Source organism: Hippopotamus amphibius, chromosome 4, assembly GCF_030028045.1.
Source record: "Hippopotamus amphibius kiboko isolate mHipAmp2 chromosome 4, mHipAmp2.hap2, whole genome shotgun sequence".
NCBI classification, from domain to species: Eukaryota; Metazoa; Chordata; class Mammalia; order Artiodactyla; family Hippopotamidae; genus Hippopotamus; species Hippopotamus amphibius.
Genome location: NC_080189.1, coordinates 25,068,156 through 25,083,712, shown reverse-complemented (window position 1 = coordinate 25,083,712; position 15,557 = coordinate 25,068,156). Strand labels below are relative to the sequence as shown.

At 51.8% G+C, this 15,557-nt stretch overlaps 1 protein-coding gene across 1 annotated transcript; it reads right to left on the bottom strand.

The window, feature by feature from the left end:
• PAX4 (paired box 4) lies at positions 1 to 14,508 on the bottom strand. The gene is made up of 13 exons (XM_057732552.1): positions 14,318 to 14,508; positions 6,871 to 6,931; positions 6,689 to 6,769; positions 4,238 to 4,343; positions 3,698 to 3,828; positions 3,206 to 3,421; positions 2,830 to 2,905; positions 2,121 to 2,246; positions 1,834 to 1,916; positions 1,409 to 1,478; positions 946 to 1,001; positions 516 to 657; positions 1 to 188 (listed from the first exon to the last, which is right to left on the bottom strand). Exons 1-13 carry the CDS (start codon positions 14,506 to 14,508, stop codon positions 1 to 3), a joined length of 1,527 nt encoding a protein of 508 aa, XP_057588535.1.
• Between the last annotated feature and the right edge of the window lie 1,049 nt (positions 14,509 to 15,557).

Below are 15,557 nucleotides of genomic sequence, written 5' to 3'. Positions count from 1 at the left end.
TCAGATCCTCCCCACCGCATCTCCTTTCCACTCTGGGCCACCTCCCTCATCCCAGGCCTCGCAGTGGGGAGCCAGGCCAGCACAAGGCCCGAGGGGCACCAAGACTGGCGATGGAGGCAGCGGCAGCAACGGCAAGGATTGCAAAGCAGGACCGAACCCTGGGAGCTCGGCTGTGGGGGGCAGGTAGCCTGTAGGGATGAAGAGAGTGTGAGCTTGGGCTTGCTCCTGCCACCCCAACCCTCAAAGTCACTGATGGGGAGGGGGCAGACATTGGTTCTCTACCCTGGATAGATATACTTGAATCCCAATCCCAGCCCCTCTGCCTGCTATGGCCATCAATGGTACTATAGACTCAGGGGTACTAGTCTCTCCAGCTTTGTGGGCCATGCAAAGAATGAGGAAAGCTGTATAGAGGTTCTTTTGATGACCCCAACAAGGGATGCATGCCCTCCAGTGGGTCAAGGAGTCAGCCTTCCTCACACCCCGAAGGAGTGAGGCCTGGCCTGGATACTCACCCCAGCAGGGCTTGAGACAGGCTTTTGGTGCGGTGTCACTTAGACACCTGTCTGATGCTGTCCCCCAGCACAGCGGATAGCTGGAGGGAGCCAAGGGTTCCAGGGCAGGTAGGACTGCTGTGGACACACTGCCGGGGGGCTGCTAGAAAAAGCAGAAGGAAACCTCAGCTGCCAGTGATGCCTCCTGTTTAGCATGCCTGGAACCCCAGGGCTGCATGACCCCACGCTGCCCCCCTCCCCAGGCTGTATCCTGAACAACTTCAGAGGGAGTCATTTACGTAGTAGACTATGAGGATGGCACTTTCTGGAAGCGTGCACTGTGGGGGCCCAGGGCAGTCTTGCATCCTAGCTCAGGCCTCCACCGGGAATGGAACAAGCAGGGATCCCTTCAGTCTTCCCAGTTCACATACTTCCCCCTCCTCCTGGATACCTGTGCAGAGATGATCCTTGGGGAGGCACTTGGTACCGTCAGACGCTGGGAAGCACCTACAAGGTAAGGGCAGATCCACTTAGAGGGAGGAACAGGGGGCTGCTGAGCAGGGAGTGGAGGTGAGAGGCAGGGAGGTTCTGGGAAAGGCAACGACTTCTGGCAGGGGTGAGAGGGGATGGATGCTACAGCCCTAAACTCCCTCCTCCTCAAGGCAGGGTCTTGGGAAAATGGGGAAGAAGGATTAAAGCCCAGGGATGGTAAACTGGGGGCAGTGCAGCCCTGAAGATCAGGGATTGTGTGTGTCCAGCATCTAACACAGGGACTGGTGCATGGGAGAAGCCGAGTAAATGTTTGGTGAATGTATGGATGGATGGAAGGGAGGGAGGGAGAAAGGGAGGCAGGGAGAGAGGAAGGCAGGGTAGGTGAGTGGATGGATGAGTGGATGGATGGGCAGAGAAGTCACCTGGAAATCGCATTTCCCACTTGAGCTTCTCTTGTCGGCGCCATTTGGCTCTTCGGTTGGAAAACCAGATCTGAGGGAGGGCAGAAACCGCACAGCTGGCCGTGTGCTCCAACGCCCAGCAGCTACTGTTCCCACCATGTGTTCCTGACCTGGACTCAGAGCAGAGACCCTTCCTCAGCCCTGACATCCTCCCCTCCTGCTCCGGCCTTGGTTCTCTGTCCCCTTCCTCGACGTGAAGGCTTGGAGCGGGGAGGACAGGGGAGCGCTCAGCAGAAGGGCGACGGAGGGGCTCGTCCCATTTCTGCTGCACACAAGCCTGTCTCCACCTCTGGCCGCCTTCTCCACATCACCGGGACCCAAAGCCCGCCCGGCGCACACGCCCTGTCCTTGTGGTTTGCGCACGCTGTGTGGCACAGCTCACTCACCCTCACCGTGTCCTCGGGCAGAGAGGTGGCGGCTGCCAGCTTCCTGCGGGCCACTGAATCAGGATACTGCCCATGCTGGAACTCTGGGGAGACGGAGGCTCGTACAGCAAGGGCACGGGTCAGGAGCAAGGCCTGTCTCCCCCTCGGGCCCCACTCCTCGCCCGCGACAACCCTGAACTGCCCCGCTCCCCGAGGCAGGGCCACCTGCAGCCTCCAGCTCTCAGCCTCGGCCCGCAGGCCTCCTGGCTGTTGCCTCCATGGCCCACCGTCTGCCCCAGCCCTGGCACCTTTTTCCAGCGCCTCGGCTTGGCCTGGGGAGAAGATCGTCCGATTCCGGTGGCCAGTCCCTGGGTGGGTAGCCCGGGGCGCCTCAGAGCCACTAGGCAGAGTTCGAGGACCTGGAGCCAACACAGCTACAGAGGGAGACAGTGGCTGGTGGGGGCTCTGATGGTGAGTCCTCTGGTCAAATGGGGTCCCCGAGTCCCTGGGGCGGTGGGGCGGGGGCAGTGTGGATGTAGGAGCCGAGCCGCACTGCTGGGGCAGCCACAGTTACTTGGGGGTCACTGCAGGGACCCTAGGGGGGAGGCACGCTCAATGCCATGGTGGGTGCCTGCTTAGCATCTGCGGGGAGACAGCCGTGAGGTTGGTCCAGGCTTGCATGACCCCACAGCACATCAAAGGTGCTCAGAGAAGCTGTGAACAAGGCAGGGGGAGGGTGTAGAAGGCCCGGTGCTGCCTCCTTCTCGGTAGGTCCTGTGAACCTAAGGGCCTAGGGAGCTGGGCCTGCCAACAACCAGCTGGTGACCATGGGTAAGTCACTTCCCTTCCTCTGAGCCTCCATTTTCTCCTGCCAGGAGAGAAAAGGCGACCCCCTGCCAGGCCCTCTTTATTGTCTTCTTGTGAGGCTGATCCAAGAAAGAACAAGAAAGGAATTTGAGAACCATGAAATGCTTGGGTTTGGCCCTGAACCTCCCTGGAGGCAGCTCCAAGACCCACCTGGCAAGCTGAGCTGTGGCCAGGGCGGTCTCTGGTTCTCCTGCAGTGCCCGCAGCACTCGGTTGATGGAGGAGACCTGAGGATGTGAGGTGTTGAGTAGGGAGACAGTGCGCAGACCCAGGGTTGCGTCCTCAGGGTGTTTTTCCAGTGTCCTTTCTCTCCTCTGTCCTGGCCCACACGTCATTGCCAAGGGCAGCCTCCTCTCACCCCCCATGCTTTCTTCTTCTCACCTGTCTCACCACCACCACTTTTGAGAAGAGAAACTTCTGGGTCAAAAAAGAGCCCAGCAGCCCCACCCCCCAGCCCGGGAGGCCCCACTGCCAAGTAAGCCCGCCTGGCGGCCCCGGGTCCCGTCCCCGGAGGGGAGGGCACTTACACTGGGCGTCTTGTCCTGGGGGCAAAGCCCTTCCGCGCAGAGCTGGCGTTGGATCTCCCAGGCGAAGAGGGCCGGGCACGCACCCTTCAGCTGGGCGATTCGAGCCACCACCGGCGGCGTGGCCAGGCGCGGCTTGCTTCCCCCCACCCCCTTTGGCTCCAAGACGCCCGTGCGGTAGTAACGTCCCAGGATCTTGCTCACACAGCCGTTAGATACCTGCGTCAGGTGAGAGGCAGGGACAGGTGAGGCATGATGGGCGGAAGGTGAGTGTCGCTGGGACAGAAGGAAGCTAGAGACCAAAGTGAGACTTTCTGGACCAGGCCGCAGAGTCGAGTCCAGCCTCACCTTTGGAAGCCTGCAACTCCCCATCCCAGCCCTCAGGGAAGCAGCCCAAGCCCCAAAGGCCCTAGAGTCTGCAACAGCCCCAGACTTGCCTTAGCGGGGCCCCTTCTCCTTGCTTCCCTCCCCATCACCGTGTCCCCAGCACACTACCTTAAGGCTCCGTGAGATGTCGCAGGGCCGCATCCCACTGACGGCCAGCTGCACGATCTGCTGCCGGGTGTCCAGGGGCAGAGGCCGACCATTCACAAAGAGCCCCCCCAGCTGGTTCACACTGCTGATCCCTGGGCAGGAGAAGGAGGCAGCTGTACCCCACGTCTCCCCTCTCCCCGGCCCACCTGTGGCATGGAGGACCCTCCTGGGAGAGGGTTACTGCAGCCTGGCTTCCCACCATAAAGAAAGTCTTCTTTCTAGGGGATTGCTCCCCTTCTGCTCCCAAGGTCCCCCAAACATGCTGCTTTCTTTGGGAGCTGGCTCACGGGTGAGTCTTTGCTCCTTGGTCATACGTGCTGACCCTCGTGATCTAAGGGAACCCGGTGAAACAGGGAGACACTGACTGGAAGGAGTTCTCCATGCCCCACCAATGCTGGCCAAGGGCAGATGAAACCACTCTGGATGGATGGAAGCAGAGCCCTGAGCTATCCCGCCCTCCTTATGTTACCCTGTTCTTCCCACTTCTCCTGGGCATCTTACCGTCCTGCCGCATGCTCGAGGCTGAGCCTCCTAGAAGGGCAGGAACTGGAAAGACTGGGGAGGGGAGTTCCTCCTGGGAGCTCCTTTTTTGTGCTTGAAGCTGGACCTGCAATAACCAAGAGTTCTGTGGGTCTCCACCCAAAGACAGTGGTCTTGCTTAGAATGGTCTTGAGGTGTTTTGTAATAGAGGGTAAGGTTTCTAAAGTCTGCCAGTAGATTGGCTGTGAAAACTCAATTTCTCTTTACTAAACCTCTGAATTAAAACATCACAGGGTCAAAAGAGGACTGGATCTTCCTCAATGTCCTGATAAGGGCTTGGGAGGGTGGGAAGGCTCTCTCACACACCTTTCTCATGAGTCCCTTACAAGAGGTCATGTAAAAAGGGATGATGCTTTCCCTTTTCCAAATGGACGGCTGTCGCCTCAGACCCCTCAAAAATCTTATCAGCCACAGAGTGATGCGCCTGGGACAGGACTCCTGCCTCCTAAGCTCAGGATGTTCTGCCCAGCCAGGGAAGGCACCAGGGACCAAAGAGCCCCATCACCCTGGTCTGAGGCTGGGAACCAGGTTCAAGGCTCTGCTTTTACTCTCAAGCAGCTCCTGAGGTTATGGTCTCCAAACCACCAGCCAGAAAGCTTCCTTCAGAGCACCTCATGGGAGGATCTTGCTCTGATTTTTGATACTCTCCAGGAAGGTATGGGGAAACACCAGGGCCCAGCTCTACCCCCAGGCACTGAGGCTCAGGTCCCACCCACTGGAAGTAGAGATGAACAAGCCTGAAGTCCTGGCTTCTCGTGGAAGACACCTCTCTCGACAGCTTCTAACCTGCTGGGGTTGCTGTTTCCTGTTAACTCTAGTTCTAGATTTCATACTTTCAGAGGCTAAGTCTCTGGGACCAGACACTCATTCTTTCAACGACCATTTACTGAAGTCATGTTGAAGGGAGGGAGGGGGAAGAAGGAGAAAGCTGTCTCTGACCCGCATAGAAGCCAATGTGAGCACGAGAGAGTTGCTGGCAGCCAGGGACACAGGTCATGGGCCACCATGTCTGTCTTGCTTTCATTGGCTAGTAAGGGGAGCTGAAGGCACCTCCTTTCATACCTGGACCCCTGGCAGGGCTGGAGGTCACACCAGGGAACAGCTTACACATAGAACTTTCCTATAATAACCATGCTGTCTCCTCAGCTCAGTTAGCTAATCTACAATTATTTACTGAGTAAGGTACTAATCATGAGCACATAGCTGGTTGCCCAGGATGAAGGGAGTAAAAAGAAAAGCGACAAGGCTTTTGCCCTCCAAGAGATTACAGTGCACCCAGGGAGAGGGGACTAGTGCGGCGGAAGCAACACTGAACTCACAAAGACGGTGGCAGCCAGAGCGACTTGCTAAGTTTCAGGGGACAAATCAGCTTTTTCTCACTCCTCTCTAGGCAGTTAGAGACACATTCCCCTGCAAGTTCTCATCTTTCCAGAAAGTCAAGAAGAAAGCAGAGGTTTCTCCAGAAAGAAAGCTGAGGCACGGATTGGGTTTCCCACAAATCAGGGGCCACCTAGGGAGGAAAGCTCAAGGAGGTTTAGCAGCCAGTCCCTCCTCAGAAGCCGAAATTTGCAGCTTCTGATCCTCGTGGCTCTCTTTCTCTGCTTCCACGCCTGCTGCCACCAAAGCAATGGAGAGAGGAAAGTCAATCTGGGGACGTTGAGGGCTATGCCAGGATAGTGGGAGTGGGTGGAAGCTCAGAAAATCAGACGAACCCTGAATCCTTGACAGGACTGTACCCCCCCCCCAAAGTGATCAGAGCTCAGAGAAGCTGTGGGGACTCAGGTTCAACATCCAAACCTAAGTCATCTCCAAACCTAAAATCATCATGCCCCAACTCACAAACAGAAACCCGTCCCCAGCCGCCGCGCCACACATTTCCAACAGTTATATTAACAAGTCTGATGGAAGAACTGGTCCTCACAAGATGGGAGAGCAGGGGAGGGGAGCTGAAGGGGCAGGAGGGTGGTGGCTGCCCAGACAAAGGAGGAGAGAGATTGGCTTGGCCACACAAAGACATGGAGCCAGCATGAGAGGCAGAGCAGACACTGAGCCTGCGGTGAGCTACCTGTGTAGTGAGGTGAGAGCTTCGGTAGGAGGGTCTCCACCTCCTCATCTGGGCTCCTGAGACCCCTGCAGGCTCCAGGGATGGTGGTGGTCTGGTGCTGCTAACAGCCTCTGCTCTGCTCCTGCTTCAGTCCTGCCAGGGGGTCCAAAGCTACAGAAGTCTGTGCTCAGGAGCAGAGGGCAGCCTTCTGGGAGCAGCCGGTGATGTCACAGGCCACAAGCAGAGGAGAGAGGAGGAGGCAGGTGTGCACGGGGCTGTCTGACACCCGCCCTGAGTCAGGGCAAACCACAGGCAATGCCCCACTGTGTCCTTCCGCCGGAAGTCCTCAGAGCCCACCTTGCACCTACCTGCCACCCTGCAGCAGGTACAGAGACGGTCTTATGCAGGCCCCCTGGCCGCTGAATGCACCCAGTCAGGGTCCAGTACTCCTGAAAGGAGCGGGGAATGAGGAAGACGGGGAGTTTCGGACAGTGTCCCCAAAGCTTTGAAACCGCAGAAGCCCAAACGTGACTTCCAGAACCGCACACACCGCTTCCCAGCCAGAATGCACTTTTCGGATCTGAGTCAACTGCTGAGTTCTACGTGTATTGCTGTAAAAGATAAAGGGGTATATAGACCAACACCTAAATACTGGCCAAGTTGGTTCGTGAATCTCTGAGAGAACGAGGTATGCATAGAAGAGGGTGTCACATAGCACAACTTCTTCCCAAGAGGGTCTTCACCAATCCTCCAATTGGTTCCTTGACTGAGGTGATGTCCAGGATGAGTTCTTGCCCTGGAAATTGGGGGACCCTGGACTTCAGTACCCTGACAACAGGGGTGATGGAGAGAATGAGCCCCTGAGGGGAGTTTGGTTGCAGATGGGGTATTTATCCATTTCTAGTTTTATCAGGCTCCTTTCCACTAGGGATTTGGTGCTTTTAGACTCTAAGTGATAAATGACACTCCTGTTCCCACAGAGGACACCACAGGTTACCTGGATGGTTGTTGGGGTGGAGGCCCAGGAGCTTGAAGAGAAACAAGGCCCCCAGTGCATGGAAGCTTTGTTGCCATGGTCTTGGGCAGATCCCTTGTGAAGGAACAGACATGGAAAGGTCTTTGTGTCCATCCCATACCTTGGAGTCTGTGAAACTCTCTCAGGATTCAGTCTGAAAGTAAGCAGGGTATGGTGCTCTAACACTAGACCCAGAGCAGGAAAGAATGGGTTTCATTGGTAAATGCTTTTGTTTGGGGGGCAGGGACGTGGATGTTGTATGTTCAGCTTAATCCTAGGGTTGGGAACGCTTATGCTCAAAGCAGAGCCGATTGTATCACAGAAGTAGGTTTTCTACCTTACCCTGACACGTACCGCCCTTCTCTTCCAGCCTCCTCCAGCATCTTCAGACTAGCCCAGAGCCTGGGGGCATGGGGGAGACTGCAGCAGGCGGTTTCAGTACCAGGGGCAGGACAGCACATGCCCCAGTGGCTAAAGAGCCCATTCACTCCCAGGGCAGCTGGGACTCTTGGTCCCTCTACTCAGCCATGCCTGGGTGAGAGGAGGTCCCAAGGAAGACATGTGGTAGCCCTGGTCTTAGCCCTCCTTTCCAGCCTCATCCCTTCCCCTTGATTTGCCCAGGCATCTGGGGGCCAAAGGCTCCATGTCCGAACCCACTATTCCCATAGACAGCTGGGTGAGGGTGGAGATAGGGGTGTCGGGGGGAGAAGGGACAAGACCTGGCAGATGGTGGTGGCAGCGATTTCCCCCATAAACTACCCTCTCCCCCCCGCCTTTACAACACACTCTTGGGTCTGAACAAACAGAGGCTTTCGACCCAGAGGTGATGGGGGCAGGGAAAAGGGAGGAAAGGCCGTGGCAGGGGGGCCTAGCCAGCCCAAAGGCTCAGCCACTCAGCCCTCTGTCCAACGCGCCAGACTGTTTGAGGAGCAAATACCTGCCTTCACCGTCTGATTCTCTCAACCTCCCCCGCTGGGCTTAGGGCTAATTGTCCCTCATTAGCTGGGCCCAGGCCCCAGGCTGCCGCCAGCCCCCGCCATCTGCTCACAATTATACATTAACTCAGAGGTCTTGCCACCCGCCAGCCAGGCGGTGCGCCCCTCTCCAGTCCGGCCACGGCCATTCCTGCTTGTCCCTCGCCCCGTTGTAGAGCCCTGACCACTGGCTTCTTCTGCCCTTGGAAGCCCCTGGTATAAAGCCCTGTAGCTGTGGGAGACGATGTGTCCTCGAGAGAGGCCTCTGGAGTTCCCCTGCCCTCCTCAAGGGGCCAGCAGACAAGACAAGCCCGTGCGTAAAGCTGGAGAGGGCAGGGCGCAGCCAGAGCAGAGACCAGCGGCTTTGCTCTGACACCTTACCTCGGGCTTTGAGCACACACTGGGGGTGGCAATGCCAGTTCCAGGCTGTTTCCACCCCTCCCTGTGGCACCTGTTTGTAGGCTGTGGGGTTCTGGCTCCCACCTTCCCTCTCTCCAGCGAGCCCCATCTCCTGCCAGCCCTCAGCTTTCCAGAGCGCACTGGCCACCTCACCAAAACCACTCTCTGGCAGCACGCGCCTCCGAGTTTAAAATCATAGCAGTGTCCTGGCTACAGAAACCTACAGAATCTTCAAGTTCCTTGGATATTCCTAAGCTTGGTGCTAAATCTGCAACTCCCGCATCGACAACCCTACTCACCCAGCCCAGACCCCGCTCTAACACCAGCAAACCCCAGCGCTTTTCCGCTCAGCGACCTGAACGCTGGCCACTCAGCTCCCTCCCTCTGAATGTGCCAGGGAGAGAGTGAAGAGCCCTTCCTCCCAACTGGAGACACAGAAGATGCTCCCCTTTCCCTCTTTTTCACCGCGAGCCCCTAACCTCTGAGCTTGTTTCTTTTAGGACCAGGCTTTGCCGGGCGGGGTGGGGAGTCTGCACTCCCCTAGACAGCCCTCAGCAGAGCTGGGGAGTTCGGGGGTTAGAGCCACAGGCTCCAGGAGGCCAGGGGAGGAGACCCCTGGTGATGGAGGAGAGGGCAGGTGAGGAAGAGCCCAGCCCAAAGCTGCCAGGTCCTGCACAGTGCACCTCAGACCACAGCGGCCCAGGCACGTGTGGAGAGTGCAGCTTTGGGTCTGCAAGGGCACCAGCCCTGCCCAAGGGGGAAGGGGCTGCGTCCTGACTGGGATTTTCAGACCCGCCTGGTGACCCGAAGTTCCATCTGCTCCTTGGGGACGGCCAGCTCTGCGCTCTGCAAAGCTTCCCCACTCCATCCCGCCCCACTTTGCGTGGGGAGGAGGATCTGGGGAGGCAGAGAGCATTCCATTTGTAAAATACATTTCCTTTGAATACGCTTTACCTTTTAGGACAGTCTTGGATTTACAGAGAAATTTCAAAGATAATATAGAGAGTTCCCAGACACCCTATACCCAGGTTCCCCTGTTATGAACATCTCACATTAGTATTTATCGTTAATCAACCAACGTGGATATGCTATGAATAACTAAAGTCCAGACTTTCTCCAGATTTCCTCTTTTTCCCTAACATCCTCTTTCCGTTCCAGAACTCCATCCGGGTCACTACATTTAGACACCAGGTATCCTGAGGCTCCCCTTGGCTACGACAGTTTCTCTGATTTTTCTTGTTTTTGATAACTTTGAAAATTTTGAGGGCTCGCATATTTTGTAGAACGTCTCTCAGCTGCGATGTGTCTGGTGTTTCTCTCATGATGAGGCTGGGCTCAGGGGTTTTGAGGAAGAAGACCAAAAAAGGTGAAGTGCCATTCTCATCCCATCACATCACATGTCGGCATGACACCTCTGTTGATGCTGACCTTGATCATCTGGTTGAGGTAGTGTTTACTGGGTTTCCCCACTGAAGTTACTCTTCTCCTCTCCTTTCCATACAGTACTTTTCTGCAGGAAGTCCTATGTACAGCTCACCCTTAAGGAGTGGGGAGTTATGCTTCACCTGCTTGAGGGTGAAATATCTATATGGATTTTGGATTTCTTCTGCCCGGGAGATTTTTTTACTTCTCTCCCATTTATTTGTTCAATAGTTTATTTATATCAATATGGACTTATGGATACATTTTATTCTTTGGATTATTACCCAATATACTCCTTTTTTTGGATGCTCAAATTGTTCAGCTTTGGCCATTGGGAGCTCTTTCAGTTGGCTTCCATGTCCCTTTGGCATACCGCCTTTTCCATGAGGTTCAGTTTTTGTTTTGTGTGTGTGTGTGTGTTTGAGTATTTCCTTATTTATCCTATATATTTCCTGCCCCAGGCCTAGAATCAGCCATTTCTCCAAGGAGCTCTGGTACCTTTTGTTGGAGAATGGTAAAAGAAACAAAGATATGGGCACTTGGTGTGCTGGCTGCTACTGGAGTGTCAGTGCTTCTGGGTTCTCTCAACTGAGAGAGCAAAGAAATATTTGCGTGTAATAATCTATGTATACAGACATATCTATAAATAGTTCCATATGTAACCACTTGTATCTCTATTAAACTAAACATGAGTTCATACTGGTGTCCCCAGCTCCAATCCATCATTACCTGGACCATTCTAGTGTCCTCCCTTGCTTATCTGTGAAGTCCTCCCTTGCTTATCTGTGAAGTCTGTACAATACTTAGGTGAAATTTATTTTACCTTTAGTCTTACAGACTTCACTCATTTCCAAAGTTGCTTAAATCAGCACCCCTCTCCCCACTCCTGTCCCTGAAGCTGTTTCATACATTTGTAATACAGTTAGATTATTTAGTGATATTCTGCATTTCTTCTTAGGATTCCCTGACCTCTACATAGTTTTTAAAAATTTGTATACATTAAGGTTCACTCTTTCTGCTGTACGGTTCTACAGATTTTGCTATATGCATGAAGTTGTATATCCACAAGTAGTGTTACACAGAGTCATTTCACTGCCCTAAGAAATTGTAATGGGCTTCCCTGGTTGTGCAGTGGTTAAGAATCCGCCTGCCAATGCAGGGGACACAGGTTTCATCCCTGGTCCAGGAAGATCCCACATACCGCGAAGCATGTGGGATCTTCCTGTGAGCCACAACTACTGAGCCCATGTGCCACCACTACTGAAGCCCATGCACCTAGAGCCCGTGCTCCACAAGAGAAGCCACTGCAATGAGAAGCCCGCGTACCGAAACGAAGAGTTGCCCTCGCTCTCTGCACCTAGAGAAAGCCCGAGCCTGGCAACAAAGACCCAATGCAGCCAATAAATCAATCAATCAATCAATCAATCAATCAATAAATAGATAAATAAAAAGAGATCCATAGTGCTTCACCTATTCAACCCCCCTCCCTCCCCCAAAGCCCCTGGCAACCACTGATCTTTTTACCATCACTGTAGTTTTGCCTTTTCTGGAATGTCATATAATGGAATCATATAGTATGTAGCCTTTTCAGGTTGGTTTCTTTCACTTAGTAATATGCACTTAAGATTTCTTCATGTCTTTTCATGGCTTGACAGCTCATTTATTTTTAGGACAGAATAATATTCTATTGTACGGATGAATCACAGTTTATTTATCCATTCACCCACTGTGGACATAAGTTTTTAACTCCTTTGGATAAATAACAAGGAGTACAATTGCTGCATCACGTGCTAAGAGTACGTTTAGTTTTGGAAGAAACCACCAAACTGTCTCCCAAAGTGGGAGGTGCTGGTGCCCATCAGCAATGAGGGGGAGTTCCTGTTCCTTCATATCCCCACTAGCGTTTGGTGTTCTCAGGGTTTTGGATCTTGGCCATTCTAATAGGTGTCGATTGGTATAGCATTGTCCTTTTAACTGGCATTTCCTTAAAGGTACAACATGGATAATCTTGTCATATGCTTATTTGCCATCTGTATATCTTCTTTGGTGAGATGTCTATTAAGGCCTTTGATGCATTTTTTAATCAGGTGTTTATTTTCTCATTGTTAAGTTTTAAGAGTTCTTTGTATGTTTCGGATAATATTCCTTTATCAGATATGTGTTTTGCAAATCTTCTCTCCCAGTCTGTAGCTTATCTTCTAATTCTGTTGATGTTGTCTTTCAAAGAACAGAAGTTTTTAATTGTAATAAAGCCCAGCTTATCGATTCTTTCTTTCTTAGACCATGTCTTAAGTGTTGTATCTAAAAAGGCACCACCATACTCATAGACTTTATTTTTTTTAGAGCAGTTTAGGTTCACAGCAAAATTGAGAGGAAGATACAGAGATTTCCCATATACCCCCTGCCTGGCTCCATGCATAGCCTCACCCATTTTCAGTATGTCCAGTTTGTTACAATTGATTAACCTCAGCTGTAAATTTTGTAGCTGTTCTTCATCCAGCTGAGGAAGTTCCCCTCTATTCCCAGTCTGCTGAGAGCTTTTATCATGAGTGGATATTGGATTTTGTTAAATGCCTTTTCTACATCAATTGATATGATTTTTTTCTTCTTTAGCTTGTTGATGTGATAGATTATATTCATTGATTTTTTAAATGCTGAACCAGCTTTGCATACCTGGAATAAACTCACTTGGTCATGGTGTATGATTCTTTTTATACATTGTTGGATACAACTTACTAATATTTTGCTGAGCATTTTTTTTCATCTATGTTCATGAAACATACTGGTGCTCAGCTTTCCTTTCTTATGATATCTTTAACTCTTTTGGTATTAGGGTAATTAATACTGGTCTCATAAAATGAGTTAGGAAGTGTTCCCTCAGAAAGCCAGCCTTGAGAGTGAGGACAGGGTTTATCAAGTACACGTAACTCAGGCTGAGAGACACACAAAGCGTATCTCCTGTTCAACATCCAGGACAGTATATCTCAGTAATTAACAGCAGAATCTTCAGCGCCATCAAACCTCAGTTCCTGCCCCAGCCCTCCCACGCCATCTGCATGATCTTGGGCCAGTTAACTGTTAATTTAACAAATAATTACTGAACACCTACTATGTGCTAGGCACTGGGATAACAGCAGTGGATAAAAAAGACAAATTTCAGCCTCCGTGGAGCTTACTTTTTTTTTTTTTAGGCTTACATTTTTAAACTTTCTGTGCTTCAGTTTTCCACATCTATAAAATGTGACTATAACAGTACCTACCTCATAGGATTGTTGTGAGTATTACACAAGCGAATATATGGAAAGAACCCTCGATATAAGTATTACACTATAATTGTTGTTACTGCTATTACTACTACGATTACGTGCCAATAGGTAATCCTATTTTTTTAATAAATTTATTTATTTATTGGCTGCGTTGGGTCTTCATTACTGTGCACAGGCTTTCTCTAGCTGCGTTGCGCGGGGGCTACCCTTTGTTGCAGTGCGCCAGCTTCTCATTGCTGTGACTTCTCTTGCTGTGGCTCTAGGCTTCAGTAGTTGTGGCACATGGGCTCTAGAGCACAGGCTCAGTAGTTGTGGCACACGGGCTTAGTTGTTCCACAGCATGTGGCATCTTCCCAGCCCAGGGCTCGAACCTGCGTCCCTTGCATCAGCAGGCAGTTTCTTAATCACTGTGCCACCAGGGAAAACCAATGCTATTGTCTATTGACTCAGTTCACCAGCCCCACCCTAGCTGCTTTAATTCTGTGATCCTGTCATGTCTCTCTTGCTTCTTCACTTGACCCTTTTGATCTCTGGGCTCATTAAGCCTATTGTATGACATTCCTTCTCTGACCGAGAGTCACCTTATCTGGAGATAGTTGGGTGGCTCTCTTTCTGCTGCCTTTGAAATATCCATAAACTTTTGCACTTTTGAAAGGGAAGAAGATGAGGAACAAGTGTCATTGATGATGCTAGGTCTTTGCCCGTATGCTTTTTGAAGGTTGTGGGATCTTGGCCTTGGTCTCACTATAGAGTGAGAGGGGACTGAAGTGTTTTAACACAGTCTAGTTGTCATTGAAACTATGTCTGTAACAGGTCCTCCATAGGAAAGCTCAGTGCTCCAACTTGGGTAACTTTCCACTGCTTAGCAAGACCCAAAGGCAATGGGGAAGAGAGCTCCCTCACCGAGGACAAGGATCTTACCTCTGTCCCAGGAATCCACAGCTCTTCGTTTTTACTGTGTCCACAAAGGCCCCCAAAGCAGCACACGTAATTATAAATCGTCTCATTACTGTCTCTGGCTTGGCACCATCAAAACAGTAACCGGACTTCGAATGGTCTGTGTCCCACGTTTCATCATCAGCCCAGCTGGCATGCCTTTCACCACCAACCATCAGCTTACCGAATTCCTCTTTACTGGCCCTCAGGTCCACTTTTTTTTTGGCCGCGGGGAACGCTGGATCTTATTTCCCCCACCAGGGATCGAACCCGTGTCGCCTGCAGTGGAACGCGGAGTCTTAACCACTGGACCGCCAGGGAATTTCCCTTCAGGTCCACTTCTTGCTCTTACTCTCTCAGATCTCCATTACCTGAAATCAATTATTTTAGCTTTCCCTGGATTGTTCCATGTTTCTCCGTTTTGTGAAAGAAAGAGCAATACTAATGTTTCATGGAACCTTCTGTTCACTCTCCGATTCTCTTTTCCTCTCTCACTATCCAGCATTTAGACCGTTCACCAAAGCCCTCACTTTCTCCATCCTCTATGCGGTTTCTCTTATCTCCTGGTACTTTGAGTTCTTTCTCTTAGTTTTCTTTCTATTTTTCTTAATAGAATGTATAATAATAATTATCCCAATCCAAGAGTGTTTGAAGAGAACGCTGGCTGGAGCTGCTTGACCTCAGCCGCAGGGGATCAGCCACTTGGGAACCTGCCTGGGAGAGCCAGGCGGCCCCGCACATTCTGCACGCGGGCTCCCCCTGCAGCCTGCCCAGTGCTCTGCGTTTGGTAGGGATACTGGGCTTGATGGTAATAGTCCGTAACCCAGGCTTCCTTCATCACACCTCCCTTGAGAGTCGAGCAGTGTGATTGGCAGGGGAGTCAGTATCAGGCCAGAAGGGACAAAGGAGATGCAGACTTGGGAGAGACTCGGCAGCTGCGGGCGCTCTGAGGCACCAGTTCCCCTTCTAATTCCGTATCCCCCAATATCCCCTCCCCACACCATAAGTTTGACGTCCACCAGGGATGGAATTGAAAAGACAGGCTCTGGAATCCAACAGAGTAAATCCTTTAGGTGTTATTGTCACTGTTAAGGAAGCTGGGTTTGAGAATAGAATCCTCCTCTTCTTTTTCAGGAGAAAACAGGGATTTATTTTAAACCAACCAGTAAAAATATCAGCCAAACTATCTAACATAATTGCCCAAGGGTACTAATCTTAATAACTC